At 41.8% G+C, this 20,834-nt stretch overlaps 1 protein-coding gene across 2 annotated transcripts; it reads right to left on the bottom strand.

Moving 5' to 3' along the window:
• Window positions 1–3,029: 3,029 nt before the first annotated feature.
• Window positions 3,030–20,123, bottom strand: gtpbp1l (GTP binding protein 1, like). Of its 2 annotated transcripts, XM_085785628.1 has the most exons (15): window positions 20,079–20,123; window positions 19,584–19,780; window positions 18,981–19,092; window positions 14,784–14,964; window positions 12,933–13,116; window positions 12,609–12,773; window positions 12,375–12,498; window positions 10,678–10,792; window positions 9,326–9,470; window positions 7,858–8,040; window positions 7,429–7,564; window positions 6,464–6,642; window positions 5,671–5,811; window positions 4,892–4,945; window positions 3,030–3,290 (listed from the first exon to the last, which is right to left on the bottom strand). In XM_085785628.1, the coding sequence occupies exons 2-15, from the start codon at window positions 19,776–19,778 to the stop codon at window positions 3,177–3,179; spliced, it is 2,028 nt and encodes a 675-aa protein (XP_085641754.1). In that variant the 5' UTR covers window positions 19,779–19,780; window positions 20,079–20,123; the 3' UTR covers window positions 3,030–3,176. The 2 variants fall into 2 exon arrangements, with proteins under 2 accessions (XP_085641754.1, XP_085641755.1); XM_085785629.1 differs by lacking the exon at window positions 4,892–4,945.
• Window positions 20,124–20,834: the final 711 nt, after the last annotated feature.

Here is a 20,834-nt window from a genome sequence, read left to right as displayed (position 1 = left end):
AGGATTTACAACACAAACTGTCACCACTTAATTTAAATGGCATCTTGTTTATCCTTAGTTAGTTTCTTCTGCACAAGTTGGATTTCTGTACAAACATACACACAAAATGTGTCCCTTCAAAAAAATAAACCCATGCACTATCGGTAAGAAAATGGTCAAAAGGTAAAAAGGTGGGGTTTGGGGGGGTAGGGGCGGATTTCTGGGCAATTCAGGGAGGTGGTGATCATCAGATCCTCAGACCAGATCGACCCAATAGGAAATCTTTTGAATATGAAAGAGGGGGAGAAGTGAAAAAACCCTGAACAAGAAAAAAATGCTCCTCAAACACTTTTTTGTTACTTTCACCATCTAAAACCCACAAACTGGGAGGAGGAGGAGAAGGAGGAGGAGGAGGAGGACCATCGAACAAGTGGATAAAACCAATAGAAAAAAATGCAGTGAAGAGGATCAGCCAGTGGTAATAAACTGGAACATCCTGATTTAGCTTTGTCTGACGTGATCAATAGTTAGCACTGTTAGCTTATTAGGCACAATCTGAGACGAGTTTGCATTATCCATATTCTGTTGAATAAAAACACCACGCTCCACGTCTCATGCACTTAAAAAAAAGTGTGAAACCAACTGACTCATCACTTCTTGTGTCTGATTTATATTTGTAGAAAATACGCTTCACAGCCAGTCGTTCATATAGAGAATAAGGAGATGATGTGCAGATTCAAGTCTTTTTTTTTGTGAATTACAGAAGTTCTTACTTGGCTTTTGACAAGTGTGGTGTGTGACAAGTTCAGTTTTTGTATTCAAGTGGCAAAAAATACTAAATAAAGGTCCTTTTTTTTCTTTTTTTTGGATACACATGGATCAGTTTCTAGAGTTGTTGGTTGTCAGAGTGCTTTAAAATGTTAGAGAGTTGTGCTTGTTTGCCAGTGTACTGCAACAGTGCTGCAGTAAATCCTCCCAACACAAAGGTGATAATGTTCAGTGTGTGTTGAAACTGTTTTGAGAGAGATGTCGACTCGCCTGTATGATCATGTTGTAGGCTGTGGTCTGTGCTGCTGGGGAACAAACAGGAACATCAGTCAGTTTATTACAATACAAACTCACCAGCAGCACTTCGCACTGCAGCCTCCACACCCTGACCGTACGGTTGAACCAACACCTCATCATGAGCTTCCTGCAGGGACGTGTTGTGTTACACTGCAAGGGTTTTATCTATAGGTGGACCTAACAAACAGCAAAGTAGGTGACATCATAAGGTGTCACTTTAACACTGGACAAACTAGAGGAAGCTAAAAGGGATATTCCGGTGTAAGTTTAGAGAGATCAAGAGATCAAGTTTGCCGACCTGTAGCTTCTCTAGTTGTAGCAACTTCAGGAAAGACCACACGATAGCGATACATTGCTGTCGATTTTATCCACCAGCAAACCGCCATCAAAAAAGCCACAAATAATGTTCAGAACAGCACCAGATTTCATCAACAGTACAAACAGGGTCCCAGCCCATAATATGAGGCATCAAACACCTGCTAGCTTTGCCTGGTTTCTATTGAGAAGAGACAAAAACACAACTCATCTACTCTCCACCAGCTGCTTGCTACTTGTTGGAAAGCCCTGACAAGTCGATTACTGAATGCATCAGTGTTCCTCTCTGTTTCTAACAATAACTAGCAAGTGTTCACAGTGTTCACAGGGAAATGAACAGAGTCGAGTTGTTCAAACTATCACAGTCGCTGCATTTTCGGAACTAAACATCACTGGACTCTTTACTTTTCTACTGCATTCGGTAATCGACTCGTTAGGGCTTCTGCATTAGTAGCAAGCGGGTGGAGGAGAGTGAGTGAGTTTGGCTTTCGTCTCTTTTCAGGCAAAGCTAGCAGGTGTTTGATGCCTCGTATTATAGGCTGGGACCCTATTTGTACTGTTGACGAAGTTGGGTGCTGTTCTGAGCGTTATTTGTGGCTTTTTGATGGCGGTTTGCTGGTGGAGGAATAGACGGCATAGTGTATTGCTATCATGCCGTCTTTGCTGAAGTTGCTACAACTAGAGAAGTTTGCGGTCGGAAAACTTGATCTCTCGATGGCAGGGCCTACTCTGTGTCATGGCGTGTTAGACCATGGGTTTAATTTACGCTGGATTATCCCTTTAATTCAAGGCTTTTCTCTATTGGCAGCATGAGACCTGTGTGAATTTAGAAAAGGGCTTGAATAAAAAATGTATAAAATCCTCTGTATTGCTGCATCAGACAGATGAGAGACTGTTTTCTCTTCATCTATGAGGAGATGTTTCATGATAGTGCATTAGTGGCTCTAATCACAGGGAAAGAAAATAACTTTTCTCTTTAACTGGCCCTAAAATTTTACCCGATGAAATCTCTGTTACACAAAACAGAAAGGTCCTCAGCGGGGGGGAGGGACAACTCAAGCTCTCGGGGTAAAAAATGAACATGTCGGCTGTGTCTGTGGGACACTTGTAACTCTTCAAGTTTGGCATCAGTTCCCTTTCATTTCAATCAGATCCCAGCGTGTGTTCAAACTGTCAGTCTCAATGAGGAGGAACTTCTTAGAAAACAGGGGAAACAAAAAGCTGGTTTTCAGCCAGCGAAACACAAACGTTGACTCCTCCGACCCCCCGGTGTCGTGTCGTCCCAGGGGGGGAAAGGGTGCATCAATGAAAGTTAGGCCCACAGCAGGACGAGGAAGAGAAAAGGAAGGGGAAATAAAAGAGGATGGACCGAAGGTAGGCAAACTGGAAGGCAGGGAAAGTGACTGACGCCTCTGTTGATGGTTCACGCTATAGAAGAAACTCTGTTCAACTGCAGACAAGATGAACACCCCCAAAACTTCTGGATTACAAAAGAAAATGTTACATGTTTTATAAAGTCACCTACAATTCGCAGTTAACTGCAGTAAAACTCAAACTAGAAAAAAAAATTGAAAAAAAAAATCCTCATCCTCTGCAGCCCACGGGTAAATACGCCAATAAAGCTTTAAATGGACTTCATCTGGAAAATAACTCACTCTTATGATTCAAAGTTGCTGAGTAATCACTTTATATTAAAGAAACGAGTGCAGTCGGTCTGTACACAACCATCAGAGCGGTCACTTTCCCTCCCTGTGAAGAGACGACAAGAGCCAAAGAGGAAATGAAGGGTTGTGGGGTTTTTTTTGTTTTGTTGTGGTTTACGCTGTGCCTGCTGCTCCGGCCGGCACCGCTGTGGAGATGGTGGCGGCGTTCAGGCCTTTCCCTCGATGTCTCTGACCGCCTCTCCTGCGCCCACCGCCTCCAGACTTGAGCTGCACACACACACACGGGAACATGACAGTGAGCTCGTATCAGCTTAGACATAAAGAAGTGCATTTCTCACTCGTGTCTTTAACTAAAAAGGTCAAGAAGTTAAAGACGATGTTAAAGTTTCTCATAGTTATAAGTTTAGTTATAATATATAGTTTAATTATTGAATAGTTTATGACTCCACTGACCAGCCAACTGACAGAAACTATGATCACAGTCTCTCCTTCCTGGGTTACAGTGTAATGTACAAGTGTTTTTCAAGGAGGATATAAAATGTTCATTTCATTTCATCCAATTAGACAATAATGTTTAATTGTATCATAACCTGTGTTTATTGAGTGTTTTGTGAGGTCACAGTGAACTTTTACATTTTCACCACCACTAGATGTTAACACAAATATTGGAATAACTTATTTTTATCCATCTTAGCAACAGCATGAGGAGACAGAGACAAGGTGTAGTGGGAGGTCACAGCAGATTGTTGATAGTGTTGTTTTTAACACATATGTGTGTACATATACAAGACTGATATTATATTTCTGTTCAGAATTACTTTTATAAATACATATACCGGTACATCCAATCACAGATAGTATATCTGTACAGAAACAATCAGTTCTTCTATATATTGCCACACACACTGCTGGAATGTACATTCTCTTACAAATATTGCTCTTTTTATTGCTTTATATTTATTTTATGTGTTCTATAAACCTACACTGTTGTCTGCTGCTGCAACACTGTAAAGTTCCACATCGTGGGATGAATAAAGGATCATCTCATTTTATCTTATCTTATGTATCAAGTGGTAATACGTCTGAAAACTCAAATTATAACATGTTGCATTATTACAAACAGCAACTTCACACCAGAAAAGTCCATTAGTTCCATTGCTTTGGTCCCGACCAAATGCTATTTTTTATTTTTTTTGCTTGTTTGGTGTGATTTGCTTTCACATTGCACTTTCTGCATGTGGACCAGAATTTATAAACAAAGCCACATGTACGCTGAGGTTATTCAATCATGTGGAAATAAAGCGTCTTTGAGCACCTGTAAAAGCGTGTTAAAAATAAAATTCATCATTATTATTAGGATGTAAAGGCTGGGCTACGTTCAGACCTCAAACGAACCGTACCAGGGTTCATTTTGAACCGGTTCGGCTTGTTTGGTCCACACGGAGGGGGGAAACAAATTTGAGTTTGTTTGAAGGGAACTATACAGGTTGGTGTGAAACGCTCTCAGTTTTTCTTACAGAACATGTGCAGATGCTCTGTATTAGTTGAATTAGACTTCACACTGACAGACTATAAGAATGTTATTTCTCTGTGCCTCGACTGTTTCTAAACCCCAGCCCACCACTGGGCTCCGGCTCAGCATCTACTTCACTGCTAAAAGGTGAAGCAGCTCAGTGGGCAGCCGTAAAACACAGGAGATGCACCGACTGAGGAGCTGATGTGTGAATATAAAGTGAAGCGTGCCGTGCTCACAGAGCTTCGGTTTGTGAAGTCGAGTCTGAGAAAGTGGAGAAAAACAACAACAACAACAACATACACAAACTGTAGGAGTCAGGGACGGGGAGTAGAGTCTGCAGAAACCTCTTTACCTTGTTCTCCTTGTTTCCATCTTTACACAGAACCTCCTCCTCCTCTGCCACTGTCTGACGCAGCATGCCAAGACAGAGGGAGAGAGGGAGGGAGGGAGCGACAGCAGAGGAGGAAAAGGGCAGAAGAAGCAGAAAGGAGGTGGCGGTGATGATGAGCCGGCAAATAAAGAGGTAAGTAACGGAAAGAAAATAAGATAAATAAGGAGAGGGCAGGTGCAGCCATATGGAGAGATGAAAACAGGGCATTATGGGTAGAATAATGAGATATATAGAAGGAGATTTGGAGGAAAAACAGTAAACACAGGAGGAGGAGGAGGAGGAGGAGGAGGAGGAGGAGGAGGAGGGAGAAAAATGTTGATAATTGAAGGATGGAGGAGAACGGGCGAGAGAGGGAAGAGTGAGAGAAGAATTAAGTGGTGAGTTTTAAAAAACAGTCAAAAGCAGGAAGGAACAGGAAGCAGGTGTTTCTCCTTCACTGTTTGAATATTACCTTGCCTTTTAATTTCAAAGCCATGTGTTAAATAAGGAATGTGCCCTTGTGATGCGACTCGACAAAACTCAACTCTGAAAAATATATTTTTTCTATGAATGATACGATCCAGAGTGGAAGGTTACTGCCTTCTTTATTATCATATGTCCATGAATTTACCTTGGTGCTGTTTACTACGTACTTTTTAATGAGGGCACCGGCTGAATAAAGAATATTATCATTCATAAATGTTCATATTTTTACATCTGACTTCTTTTCTTTGAGGGCTACTGGACATGGTTTTACTCACTGGTAGCTGCGCTGCGTTGGGACTGGGCGGCCGCGCTGTCGATCCAGCCTCCTCATTGGCCGCCATGCCGATCTTCTTATTGGCCTGCTGCGCCTTGGCCTGCTGGGCCTTAGCTGCCTGGGTGTTCACTGATTGGAGTAGCTGAGGACATTGAGCACAACATGACATTATTGTATAGGGATGTCACGATTACTTGTTTCACAATTAATCGTGGTATTAAACGCCACAATTAATTAATCGTAAAGATTCCTTAATACCGTCACTTTCCAAAAAAGATTATGTCGGAAAGGCAGATGTGCACCGAAGTAAAGGTAAATGTAAGAAATACTGGTCCATTTACCTAGCGTAGAAATTTAAAGGTTAGCGTGTCATTTGTGATAAAAAAAACAAATAAACAATTAAATTAAACTTGAACATTTGGTATAGATGACAATTAATGATTTGAATATTTAAACACTTCCCCTGGAGGATTAATAATTGATTATATAGCCTATTAATAGTAGATCCTTTAAATATTTAGTGAAAATAATTAGTAATGCAATTATATTTGATTTTACACATTCATATGTTGTGAAATTAATTAATGCATAATAATCATAATACCGTGATTATTTCTCGGACAATAATCGTACAAGGAAAATCTATAATCGTGACATCCCTACATTATTGTGATATGAAATCAGCTGTGGTTGTTCTGGTGTGTGTGTGTGTGTGTGTGTGTGTGTGTGTGTGTGTGTGCGTGTGTGTCTGTGTGTGTGTGTGTGTGTGTGTGGACGCTCGAAGCCTCCGGTACCTTGGTGATGGTGCCCACGGCTTTGGTGCGTCCCTCCCTGAACACCAGCTTCTGGTCACAGTGCAGGTACTCGGGGGTCTTGATGAAGCGGAAGTGGACGGAGGCCTTGTCCCCTGTCCTCAGACAGTCCTTATTCATAGTCAGGATGGTGGCCGTTTGTCTGATGCTGCCACAGTGGACTGGTGCAATGGCACAGAAACACAGAGAGAGAGAGAAAGAGAGAGGATTATTTACTCTTTATAGGACATTCTGTTTAGCTTTTCATTTTTTCATGAAGCTAGACCTCTTATAAATTGTACCAATACACACAAGATCGACTGGGACATATTGATACCTCTGGGTTAAGTTTGACAGTGGTTTAAAATTCAACTAACAAACTATGAGGAACTATGCAAGTCTGGTCGCTCTTCCTCTGTTTTGCTAACCCTCCTCCTGGCCATGTGCATTTGTTTTTAACAAAGCCGGCGAAAAATCAATCCATGGAGCAGTGGATAACGTTATATAACATTTATACAATGTTACTACGTGTGTATCTTGTCTTTTAGTAAAAGCTAAAGTGAAGCTCTTTCTTAGCTGTGCTGACCTTGAGAAACTCATTCATGCTTTTGTCGGTTCAAAACTCTACGGTGGTGTTTCCTAGTCCTCCATTAGTCGCCTGCAACACGTGCAAAATGCCACAGCCCGTCTTTTAACCAACGCTCCCAGACACAAGTACAACGGCCTCGCTCCACATTATTTATCCAACCTACTCACTCTACAGGACAAAAACAGAGCTATGAGGTCATCTAACCAGTGTCTGTTTGAAGTCCCAAGGTCAAAGTCTAAACATTAGGGTGATAAGGGGTTTTCTGTAGCCACACCCAGACCGTGGAAGGAAGGAAGAAGGAAAGAAGGAAGTGAAAAGGAAGGAAAGAAAGATGGAGGGAGGGAACAGATCAGAAGCATGTGACGGTGCGTTCACTGACCCATGGCCTGGTATCTCGGGGATATCGTGGTTGGGTGATGCAGCACCAGAATCTCCGCCTCAAACTCCCAGGTGGCTACTGGCATCAGCTTCGGGGACACCATCACCATTCCTTTCCTTATGGATGAACGTTTGATCTGAGGACACACACACACACACACACACGCAGGAAAGTAAAACACAGGAAAGAACAGCAGGGTGAAAAAGAAAAACAAAGTCTGTGAGGTGATGAAGCCAAGACTTAGAGACAGAAGACTACCTGCTCCCACACGTTGGGATTTACATGCATTACAGAAGTGATTATAAAGTTAGGAAACTAATTTGTATGCATATTACATTTAAAAAGTTTCTGAATAATTCACTTAAAAAAAAAACTGTCTGTCAGGTTTCCTCCCTGTCGATTTTTTTTGCAGCAGATGGAAATTCATACCTTTTTTAGAGCGAAGGACGCCGTCTGTCCGCCGCGAACCTCTCTGACGGGCATCCGCTTGCGGTGGATGGATTTGACGGCGATGGGGATGAAGATGCCGAGCGGGTCTGGGCCTAAGAGCAGCGTGTCGTTGAGCCGTATCAATCCACGTAACGTAGTCCCGGAAACTACTGTGCCCACGCCCTGCAGACAAGACAAGAGGATCCACACATCAGTTAAAGTCTCTTTTCTTTCCACAGAGACGTCGTCATCCATCCCAGCCTGAACACAAACACCTGAAGCTGTGAAACTTGGCTTTATCATGAAGGTTCTGCCACAGTCGTCCTTTTCACAGCCAGAAAGTACAACTCTCAATTTCCCCCCACAATGTCTGCTGGTTCTGCTTTCACCCAGGAAGCATTCAAGGAAAATAAACTCTTAGAGCTTTCAGTGCTGTGACTGTGTATAGAAGCTGCTTGTGTTTATCTCCCTCTCTACTGACAAACCAACCTCTGCATACAAATACTCTCAGTGTAACGTCACTGCTCTCAGCGTCCCCACTCTTTTCTTTAAATCAGTTTCCAGGACTTTTCCAGGATTCAGCTGCTACATTATGACGGAAATGTTATTACGCCATACACTGATGCATCCCCCACCCCATTCATGCTTGGGAAAACCTTTCTCATTGACAGTTGAACCTTATTTTGTACATTTAACCTGTTTGTGGTAACCCTTTAATTTACAGCTACTAATTACGTGATAATTATGTGATAATGTCAAGAAATAGCCAAGACATAACGGTCAGTTTCATAATAATGTCATTTTTACATAAAGGCAAAAGGTTACACATGCTTTTAATGCTTTGATTTTTGGGGAAAGGTCAGAATTTTTCTTTCTTCAATTGACTGTTATTTCTGGACATTACTATAAAATAGGCCGTTATTTCCACGCAATTTCTAGACATATTTCTTGACATTATCACGTAATCAGCGGCTTGTAAATTAAAGGGTTACCCTAGTGTTTTTCAACCTTGGGGTCGGGACCCCACATGGGGTCACCTGGAATTCAAATGGGGTTGCATGAAATGTCTAGTAATTGATTAAAAAAAAAAAAGAAATACTGATAAAAATATGTTTTTAACATATCATTCTTTTAAAAATTATGATTAAAAACACAACACATAATCTTAAACAATTGCATTCTATGCTTTCCCTTTCTCGAATATACGTAAATAGAGATCAAATAAAAGTGCTCGCTAGGCATGATGTGATAAATAATTCTCCAGGGTATTTCCAGGACTTTTTTTTCTCATTTTCCATGACAGGAAAATTGGTCAACCATTTTCCAGGTTTTCCAGGATGCGGGTCTCTGCAGGGACGGACCACTGTCAGCCCGTTGAAACCACTGTCATGTTTTAGAGAGAGAAACAGGACAGAGAGCTAAAAGGAGTGGCTGGGTGGGTGTGTGGTTGTGTGTTCAGAGTTCATACCGGTACTGAGTACGTGTCGTCGATCTGAAACTCGGCCGGCTCGTCGTTGCTGAAGTTGGTCCGAGACGACAGGAGGTTCAAGAACATCTTCAACAGGTCCATGTTCTCCCCCGTCACGTTGGAGATCTGGAAAATTGGACACATCCTGCAGAGAGAGAAAATGTCAGAGGAAACATGACATTTAAAAACCATCCTCTCTATAGTTTTATGGAGTCAAACCTGTTACCTGACCTTCTCTGATGGAGACTGCTGACTAGAAAACTTTAAAACATCTAAGAAATACGTCATTAACCTGCTTTATTACCTACAACACAAACCGAGGATGCAGAAAAACTGATACTTCAATATTTACTCAAAGTAACAGAGGGGAAACTGTTGCAGCTGAGTTGTTCAACTTTAAAAAATTATGAGTTATGGGTAGTGAAGTCCCTTTTTAATACAATGTAAGGCATTTTACCTGGAAATAGTTTCAAAGCAAATGAACAGTCTTCTTTTTAACTAAACACTTACCACATCAACTGCCTTTATGTGGATATTAACTTACCGTAGATGACCATTTATTAGCCCGGGCGTTTAATATGCTAAATCGACTTGGACCCCGGGCGTTTATAAGAACCAGGCGCGTATTTGCAACAGGCTACAATTTATTTTTGCAACGAGCAGCACCAGACCATCATGCAAAGAACAAGGAGCTCACCATAGGACCACTGGAACAAAACTACTTTTTTCCCCGACGCATCTTTATTGACATCAGACAATAAATAAAAAGACAGTTTGTCTGTGTAACCGCGACACAGGGAGCTGATCAGAGCAGTGTTATGAATGATAACGGAAGGGGGGGTCGATCGCGGTAATTTCAACACTGTACATTAGCGCATTTATCCATATCCCTATATCCCTCAGTCTAGCGCGCCTGTGTTTGTGTGTCTGTGTGTGTGTGTGCGCCTGCATGCGAGAGAGAGAGAGCGAGAGGAGGGGCTGACTGACAGAGGTGAGAGCCGGTGAAGCGCTGTTAAAAAAAACTTTTGTTTTCTGTGCAAGACTATGGTAAACACTTAATCGCCCGGGCGTTTAATTGAACCGGCGTTTATTGTGCCAAATGAGGTCGGACCCCGGCGGCTATTAGAGCACAGGCGCGTATTTGCACGCGGGCGATTATTTGGTCATCTACGGTATATATAAATAAGAAACTTATTAACAGTCCTTACATATAAATGTGTTTCTCCAAAATAAATTCTCAACAGAAATATTGTGAAATTCAAGTCATAACACCAAAAAAACAATGAAAACATACAAAACAACAGTGCGACTTCTACATCTGAACATTTTCAGCACGTCTACTTGGCTCTCACCTCTCTGAGCTGAAGTTGGAGGCTGTGACGATGACGTCGTCCTTGTTCTGGACCAGCACTGGGATCTTCCTGCAGCCCGGAGACTTTAATAACCTCTGTAATAATTTTAGTGTCTCTGCAGAATGATAAACACACACACACATAAATCCAATGCATGAGTGATTTTCCAAATAGAAATATCAGCTGTCATAGCATCTGAGAACAAACCACACAACTTCAGAGAAACTAATGAAACATGTTTGACAAAGAGGTGAGTGTAAACATTCTACATCCCCTTTTGTTAAAAGCATATTTAGTCACACTTTAGTCACGAACACTCACTCACATTTTCTACTAAACACAGATGTGCGCAGGTTGTAAAATGTATTTAATGTGTGGATAAAAAAGTAAAAGAAAAGAAAATTTAGCCCACACAGCCTCTTAGGTTGTAGAAAACATCTGTTTACCTACTGAATTCTGGTATTGGACTGGTTTTAATTGGCCACTGCCCTGGTTTTGTCACACAGACCTGTGCACCCTGCAGCCCCACGCCTCCTTTTATCAGTAAACACCCCTGATTTTTTTTTCTCAGCTCAGGAGCACAAGCGCTCCCCAGGGACAAAGTGAGTGTAGAGTCCTGCACTTGTTTTTCTAAACTGCTCCCACTTTGCTTTGTTAATTTGCTCTTGATGTGATTTGCCGTTAATGCTAACTCGACTCTTCCCTCCTTTGGTTTCACATTAAAAGCCCCTGCAGCAGCACGACTTGGTGGGGGCGATTCTTCTCTTTCCCTGAGAGGCTTTTATAGTGAGTGAGTGTTGGATTTTACACACGCTGCCTTAAAATAATTAAAGTGCAGCCAAGTAGTGACAGTGACAACAACACAACTGTGACTATGGGTTATCTGTGTTTTAGTATTGCTGTGGGAATTCATTTACCATGTCAGTCATTTCTCTATCCGACAATTCATTGTGTTTACTGTGTGAACGTATTGAAACTTCAACATTAACTCCATTGGATGTTGGGTGAAGTTGTGAAGCACGTTCGGAAAGTTGATATTTAAAGGGATAGTTCAACATTTTGGCAAATTCTCCTATTGCCATAATCCCTGTAGTCACATTAGTAGGTTCATTACCTTTAATTATCGGTGCATGTTGTTTTGAGATCAGCGGGGCAGAGACGTGAGCTGCTCAGCGAACACAACGGAGGTGAATGGTGACAGGTCCCCTGTCCCTCATCAAACTCATCAAATACACAATCCAACAACTCCAAAACGCTCTGGTGGACAAGTTGTGACCTGCACATTCACCACGCTATGAGATAATAATGTAACGTTACGAGACAGAGTTTTTTTCAAGCCAAATGCATCCGGAACTACATTCCAGACACGGCAGCTGGGCAGAGTTATTTCAAAAGTATTTGCTTCATGTGTCGTAATGTTACATAATTATTTCACAGTGTGGTGAATGTGCAGGTCACAATTTCTCCACAAGAGTGTTGTGGAGTTGTTAGATTGTGTATTTGATGAGTTTTGAGGAACAGGGGATCATACTGTGTTCGCTGAGCAGCTCACGTCTCTGCCCTGTGGATCTTAAAACAACATACACCGATAATTAAAGGTAAATAAACCTACTGCTATGACTACTACAGGGATTATGGCAATAGGCAAATTTGCCAAAAATGTTGAACATTAACAACAAGAGTCTGGGTGTCTTTACCTTGCAGGATGTTGGCTGGACACATGTCTATCTTAGTAACCACGACAAACACCGGGACGTTCAGAGCCAGTGCCAGGCCCAGGTGCTCTTTGGTCATGCCAACGATGCCAGCGTTACTGCCGACCTGAGAGCAGACAGAGACAAGGCCAAGGAATTAATGTGAACTGAAATAAAACAAAACTTGTGTAGGATTTTCTCACGACCATGTGCATCTTCTTCCCTCCCTTCCCTCACCATGAGCATACAGAAGTCAGGCAGGTGTCCGGTCATGCCGAACACAGTGGTCTTGAGGTACTTCTCGTGGCCGGCCAGGTCGATGAAGGTGATGACCTTTGAGGATTTCTCACAGATCTTGGTCCAGTCCAGGCCGCCGCCGTGGCTGTCGGGCTTGTTCACCACCTGAAAGAAACAGAATATGATTTACTGAGTGTGTGAGAGAGACGACAAACAAACAAATGTCCAAAAGTGAAGAAAAATATGAGAAAGAGAGAAATTTCGGGGCATTTATGGACAGATGTTTCCATCTTTCGATCATGTCTTTGCAGATTGGTTTCTCACCTGTCCCTCCTGATCGAAGCCCAGGATGTCGTTGCCCACGCTGCTGGTGCGGCCGCTCTCCATCTCATGTTTGTGTCTGAAGAGCTTCTGGCGAGCGAAGCCTCTGCCGTTGTCCAGTTCACCGTGGGTCAACACCCCCAACAAGGTGCTCTTCCCGGCGTCCACGTTCCCTACGACAGCCACCCTGGAGACAAGACGAAGGATGGAGGGTTGAGTGAGAAACATGGATGTGATGTAGAGACATTTAGGACGTTGTAAATCACAATAATCTAAACACTGATTAAATATCATCACATAATTGTTTCAAGAGGACGGCATAAAGTCCTCTTCTGCACCTTTCTGCATGTGTGATGTATGGAAAGGATGTGTATTAGTTTGTGTCTAGAGCAGAGGGAACTGACAGAGAAAAAAGTGAAGCACTGAAGTGACTTTCTGTGTGTTTGGCCATGGGACCTGCAGATGGAGGCAGACAAAGTGGTTCAGAAAAGAAACTGTATCTGACACACTGGCTGCCTCACATGTGCGCGGCAGCTGCGCTACTGCAGCTGTTCATCAATATACAGCTCGCCTTGACTTTTGAGAGAGAGAGCAGCAGTAAAATACTGCCTTCACCTGTTAAATCCACACCATCATATAATTATAACCAACACTGGGTGTGTGCTACGTCCATGTAGTAATGTGGTCTCATATTTCTCAATGCAGTTGGTTAAAAATATAAATCAAGTTAAAGGGATAGTTCAACATTTTGGCAAATTGGCCCATTGCCATAATCCCTATAGTCTTAGCAGTAGGTTCGTTACCTTTAATCGTCGGTGCAAGCTATTTTTAGAACGGCGGAGCAGAGCCGTGAGCTGCTCAGAGCTACGCTACGGAGGCTCATGGGATTTCTTGGTTTCCCTCATCAAACTCATCAAATACACAATCCAACAACTCCAAAACGCTCTGGTGGACAAGTTGTGACCTGCACATTCACCGCGCTATGAGATAATAACACAACGTTACCAGACAGAGTTGTTTTAGATTACGTCGAAAACAACTCTGTCTAACGAACCTACTGCTAAAACTATAGGGACAGGCAAATTTGCCAAAATGTTGAACTATCCCTTTAAGTTAAGTTAAATATCAGTCCTGATAACTGATACTATAGACTTGTTATATATTATATTGTTGGTGTCATCGACAATCACAGTGTTGCTGGAAACACTCGGTGCAAACTTTATGAGGTGATTAAAAGTTCAAATGAACAAGAGTGAGACAACAACAACTATCACCTCTCAAATCCACTTCCACGTCAACATAAATGAAACCCACACAGAGTGCATGACAGCATAAACACCGCCAGCAGCAATGTCAGACACAATAAGAGGCTGAGCTGTAATAAATCATAATCTGTCACATTCACAGGGCTCTGGAAAAATCCATCAGACTATTTTTATCCAGATCCATCATTTGTTTTCATTCTTACTGCTATTTACAGACCGATATCAGATACAGAGAATATCTGAATGTGTCAAAACAAAAAGGTTCAGTTACAGAAAGATTATAAACCTAATTTTTACGTCTGAATTTCTGATTCACACGTCAGCGATATCAAATGTATCTATGACAGAAGCTTTGCATATTAGTTATATAATGGATATTATCATACTGCATTTGCATCAAAGGAAAAAAGCATAAACATTTGAATCTCATGTGACAGCTGCTGAAATTCGGCCCCATGCAGCCACACTCAGTCGCTGTTACTTTGCACATTAGCTGTTGAGGCGTGGGCCACTATAACTCACTTACTTTCACCCAAAACTAATACACAGTGGTTCAGATTGCAGCTATGCTTCTCTTTTAGTTTTTTACCTAACTTCCAGGAAATCCTGCTCGCCCACGCGCCGCCGAATGAGGTAGTCCCGAATCTTTCCGCCGGTGTCGGCCCTCTCCCTTAGTAGGATCAGGTCGGCCTCAATCTGTTCACACAGCGACCGCACCGTGGCCACCGACGCCTCCATGTCCTTCTCATTCAGGCCATAGTCGCCTCCATCTAAACAGAGAGGGATAAAGGAGTAAGATTTTTTTTAAAAAGCAAGAGGAAAGAGTGATGTAAAATGATACCTTTGCTTTTTAATGCATGTTTTATCTGGAGCGCCTGAAACAACATACTTTTCTAGCATCGCTGCAAAATGTCAGGGTTAATGTAAAGCCTCGCTGTGGGAATGTTGGCAACTCGCTAATATACTGTATGACAGGGTGGTGACCAGGAGTACAAACAACACAGTGAAGGGAGGCTTTGTAGAAGACGAGAGTCAACAAACAGGTGGTTTATGGGACAGAGGGAAGAGAGGAGGACCACAGTCCCTCCCAGTAAGACCACACAACAACCAGTTAGCTTCAGATACAGGCCAAGAATAGCAGCATGGGTGGATCCCAGCTATAGGTTACAACATAAAGACAGATCTTTCTTTAGAGGGATAGTTCAACATTTTGGCAAATTCGCCTAGTGCCATAATCCCTGTAGTCATAGCAGTAGGTTCATTACCTTTAATTATCGGTGCATGTTGTTTTGAGATCAGCGGGGCAGGGACGTGAGCTGCTCAGTGAACACAATGGAGATGAACGGTACAGGTCCCCTGTTCCTCATCAAATACACAATCCAACAACTCCATGTGACCTGCACATTCACCACGCTATGAAATAATCATGTGTAATTATGTAACATTACAACATATGAAGCAAATACTCTGAACTACTTGCGCTTTTGAAATCCCTCCGCCCAGCAGCCGTGTCTGGAATGTAGTTCCAGCTGCATTTGCCTCTAAAACGACTCTGTCTCGTAATGTTACGTTATTATCTCATAGCGTGGTGAATGTGCAGGTCACAACTTGTCCACCAGAGTGTTTTGGAGTTGTTGGATTGTGTATTTGATGAGTTTGATGAGGGAGAGGGGACCTGTACCGTTCACCTCCACTGTGTTCACTGGGCAGCTCACGTCTCTGCCCCGCAGATCTCAAAACAACATGCACCGATAATTAAAGGTAATGAACCTACTGCTATGACTATAGGGATTATAGTGATAGGAGAATTTGCCAAAATGTTGAACTATCCCTTTAAGTGAGTATCTATTTGGAAAAAGACAAGTTCATCTGGTGTATTTTTCAGTAAAGTGACGACTAAACCCAAACCAAAGCAACCAATCAGCTCGCTGCTTGTCCAGTCAGACAAACAGACATTCATGAATGGATGGCCCAGTGACAGTCCCCTGTGCTGAGCAGGGGGAAAACGACACCCTCTTTCACACATGCACTCTGACCCCCCCTACCCCTCCCCCCCTAAAAAAAAAGACCACGGGGTCAGACGTGATGCTGTAGCAGGCAAAAAATAACTCTGCTTGTCAACAAAAGCCCTGGCGTCTGTTGCGTGTGGAGGGGAATTTCAGAATGAAAAGTAAAACAGCGGACAAATGGGGGTCAGCTGCCCGAGGGGACCGGCTGGGCCACAGCTGACAGAGACCGCCGCTCTGTGACTGTCACTGCACACTGGTGCCTTGGCTTTTCCCAAAAACACTTAATAGTCCAGTCATTTTATGAGAAAAGGTTAAACAAATTGCAACAGAAGCAAACTCAACTGATTTTGTATCCTCAACATGTCCTGAGTGAGGGGAAAAAAGCCCCGAAGAATCCCATTAGGGGAAAGTTTAGAAAAACACCCAAACATATCCCATTTATATGCATATAAAAAAATTTTTTCACGTGTATAGGGTAAAATTTTTAACGTTTAGATATCTCCATGAAAATTACTGAGTTGATTACTTACATTAAGACAAACAAAAAATGTATGACAAGTTTTTTGAAATTCTTTGTTAACATGAGCAAATTTGCATAAGTGTGCATAAATTTGCATAAATTCCACCGTTTTGACGGCACATGTATATACGAAGTTGCTGTGGTGCTACCGGCATGAAAACTGGAATGAGTTGACTCCATCGGTCAACCGACAAGTTGACCACTTTAAATTTCAAGATGACTGCAATTTTTCACGACAGCCACATCCTTAGTAGAGCAGGTATGACATGAGCCAACAGTGCATAATCCAATTACGTATGGCTAATTTGCATACATACAACACCTGATCTAAACATTGAGTAGAGCAGGTGAAAATGTCTTGTTCAATCTTGTTGCCATATAATATGTTAACAAGATTGAACAAGACATTTTTTAACTGTAATATGATATTACAGTTAAAAAACTTAAGGAATGGAACCAAAGGCTACCCATGAGCATTAATAGAGACGGAGCATGTCATACCTGCTCTACTAAGGATGTGGCTGTCGTGAAAAATTGCAGTCATCTTGAAATTTAAAGTGGTCAACTTGTCGGTTGACCGATGGAGTCAACTCATTCCAATTTTCATGCCAGTACCACCACAGCAACTTCATATATACAGGTGCCGTCAAAACGGTGGAATTTATGCAAATGTATGCAAATTTATGCAAATTTGCTCATGTTAACAAAGAATTTCTAAAAACTTGTAATACATTTTTTGTTTGTCTTAATGTAAGTAATCCACTCAGTAATTTTCATGGAGATATCTAAAGGTTAAAATTTTTACCCTATACACGTGAAAATTTTTTTTTATATGCATATAAATGGGATATGTTTGGGTGTTTTTCTAAACTTTCCCCTAATGGGATTCTTCGGGGCTTTTTTCCCCTCACTCAGGACATGTTGAGGATACAAAATCAGTTGAGTTTGCTTCTGTTGCAATTTGTTTAACGTTGACCCCTTTTTTGGCTTAAAATTACTGGACTATAATTAATGACTTCCCAAACTACTTAAACCAATGTAAACCAATAGCTTCCATCGCTTGAAATTGTTCAACGTGTATATACAATGTTCTTTTTCTCCGAACAGCAAAGACACACTGTCTTTAATTTTGAGGTTTCATCTTAAACCATGCTGCTGAGTCTGTGGTGCCATCTATAGGATCTGTTCAACTTCACTACATACTCCATACGACTAAAACAGAATACTTGGCCCGGGGCACGTCTGGCCACAGTCAGACCACTGTCCTCTCAGAGTTACAGCAGATCACTTCACATGACATTTCAATGGGTGACCTTGACGTTCTTTAGAGAATAAACCAATCTCATGAATTATTTAGACACCACACTTCAAACTCCTCAACCTGTCCAGCTGTTGTAAATACAATGATAATCAATTGTTCTATGAGACTCCTTTATTTAGACACATCTCATACCTCATACTGTATACCTTTTCATCTCATCTTTTCCATGAATAATAACTTGTATTTATATAGCGCCCTTCAAAATACTCAAGGCACTTTACATGAGCATGAGATTTCAGTAAGTGTTCATCTTCATTTTCAATTTACATTCTGTATGATATTATGAAAAGATTTCCATTTTTTCTGTTGATATAAATTTCACCTAACCATAACGTCTTACAGTTATCATATTTTTTCAATTTTTCAATTGATTTCTTCACAAATTCAACAGATACAAACACTCATTCATCCTCACAGCCATCACCCTCCTTAACGCAGGGAAAAGGAGGTAGTCACACTCACACTAAACTTGCACTTCTAGTACAGTACAGCCGTGCTGTTTTGTCTATTCCTCTCTGTTATCTTAGTATCTGTTGTGTCTTAAGCACCACGCGGTAACAACATTTGCCCATTTCGGGACAATAAAGATTTACTTTACGAATTAACTTCTAACCAGCGACAACAGCAGGGGAAGAGGTTGTTCTAGAACAGTATAATTCAATGTAGAGTCTTAACATGTTGTTCAATAAAGGTGATTTAAAAATGGCGACCGTTCACCTACTCCCACTGCATGCATTGCATTCATTCATCTGTGTAAGACAAAGTATAACCACACCTATTTGAATACAATAGGCTGCTTTGTTGCTCCAGACAAACAGGATGCCCATACCAAAGGTCACTTCAACCAGACTGATAAAACTTGGCTTATAACCACAGTGTTTACTCGGCTGATGACTTTATTCCTAAGTTCAAGTGAAAGTTATTATGGGTCCTTACCTGAGCCCATGCCAACCACGTAGATGGTCTCTCCACATCCTTCATCTATCTGCTCCCTCAGACGCCGTAGTAATGAATCGTACTGCTCCCCTGTTGGACTCACTAGGACCACCTGGAAAGTGAGAGACAGAAGAAAAAGAAAAGGAAAAAAAAGACTGGAAAGGTCAAACCGGAGCAAACATGAAGTCAAAGTCTTTGTGATGAATGTCTTCAATTCACAGCTTCACAACAAGGAATGAGAAGTCAGAAGTGTTTTTGCTTTGAGGCTATGTGCAATGCAAATCAGACAAATCAATCTTAATGCCTTAGGGTTTGTTATGTTTTTTCTCAGTATGTAAATAACTACGAAGTCTGCACAGTACAGTAGATACAGTGTGTGACCCTGCCAGCTGCATGCAGTCACACACACACACACACACACACACTGCAACATACGTGTCACTTTCTGGAGTTGTGCAGAGGCAGCAAAAAAACAAACACAAAAAAACATGCTGTGTGCACTCTCCATGCAAAAGCGATGAGACAACATAGACAAGCTGCTTTCCGTGCAACGTGTTTAAAAATCCAACGTTAGTAGGTTTACAAATCCACAGTGAGGCCCACCTTACTGCTTAAGTCTAAATGATCCGCGGGCTCGCCGTTGGTAGCCTCGCCGTCTTCGAAGCCCTCTCCGCCGGTCGGATCGTCGGCACATCCCCGGTCAGGTGCAAACATACAAGCGGGCACTATGGACTCTGCTGCGGGTATTAGTGCAGCAGCCGGGCGTATCGCTGGCTCTGTCGCCGTTACCGACGCCATTTCTGCAAAGAAAGAAAGGAATAATAATGCAAACGTAGCAGATATTAATAAACAAACTGACCTGTCTCCCTTTGAAAAAGACAAGAAAGTTAGGTTGATTATCACTGGCAGTTAGCTCATGCTAACTGCAAAAATATCGAACTTGCTGTTATAATATTTAACACCCACAAAAAGTGGGAGAATATTTGAATAAATCGTCATAACTGTAACATATCATCTATATCTAGAACTTCCTGCCATCTGAATTGTTAATAAAGTCGAAATAGTTTGTAAAAAATCTCATTTGAAATGAACACATACCAGCAGTTGCTACTGTAGCTAGCCGACAAGCTAACTTAGTTGTTTATTCGCTTTAGCTTCGGTTTGTTGGCAACTGACTCTAAGACACGCCCACCTTCAAAATGGAGACAGCGGATTGGCTACTCCGCCGGAAACCACGCCCACATTCAACGCAGGGCACACGTCAGTGTTTTTGCTCGAGTGAAACACTGAAACCGTGACCTACTTTCAGACAGACACCAGCACCTACCCTCTCTCCCCCCTCACCAACACACACTCACACTATGACATAATAATGTCAAATACGGTAACTTGGAAGTTATCATCAGCATTTGAACAATTAGAGGACGATACATTTGATCGATCCTAAATTCATTCTGCAGTATGTTTTAAATACAATTTAATAGAATAGCACTGTATTAATTTCAAAGGAGGTTAAATCGAAAGCAACTGGACTTAGTTGTTTGTCTAGGAAGACGTTTCACCTCTCATCGAAGAGGCTTCATCAGTTCATGTACGCATCTGACCAGGCTGGGACTGGTCCAGTCCCAGCCTGGTCAGATGGATCTAAGTCCAGTTGCTTTCGATTTAACCTCCTTTGAAATACTATGACCTGGGCAAATGAGAATATGCACCGGCTCACTGTATTAATCCTTTGCAGGAAATTATTGTGTCACAGCAATTCCAATTGTTCCAATAGAATAGAAAAAAATACAGATAATTAGGAGAATAAAATGATTTATAGCAATAATATTAAGAATACAGTGACAAACACAG

This window comes from Trachurus japonicus, chromosome 1, assembly GCF_045865225.1.
Source record: "Trachurus japonicus isolate A0001 chromosome 1, Traja_1.0".
Taxonomy (NCBI): Eukaryota; Metazoa; Chordata; class Actinopteri; order Carangiformes; family Carangidae; genus Trachurus; species Trachurus japonicus.
The sequence above is the reverse complement of the archived record's forward strand: the minus strand, read 5'-3'. Positions and strand labels throughout refer to the sequence as shown.

Excerpts from the sequence above, each read along its gene's own strand:
- gtpbp1l (XM_085785628.1), bottom strand. The coding sequence starts at position 19,778 with ATGGCGTCGGTAACGGCGACAGAGCCAGCGATACGCCCGGCTGCTGCA. Across the intron at positions 14,965-18,980 it reads CGTGGTTGGCATGGGCTCAG|ATGGAGGCGACTATGGCCTG; the intron begins GTAAGGACCCAT and ends CTCTCTGTTTAG. Across the intron at positions 6,643-7,428 it reads CCCGAGATACCAGGCCATGG|TCCACTGTGGCAGCATCAGA; the intron begins GTCAGTGAACGC and ends CCATTGCACCAG.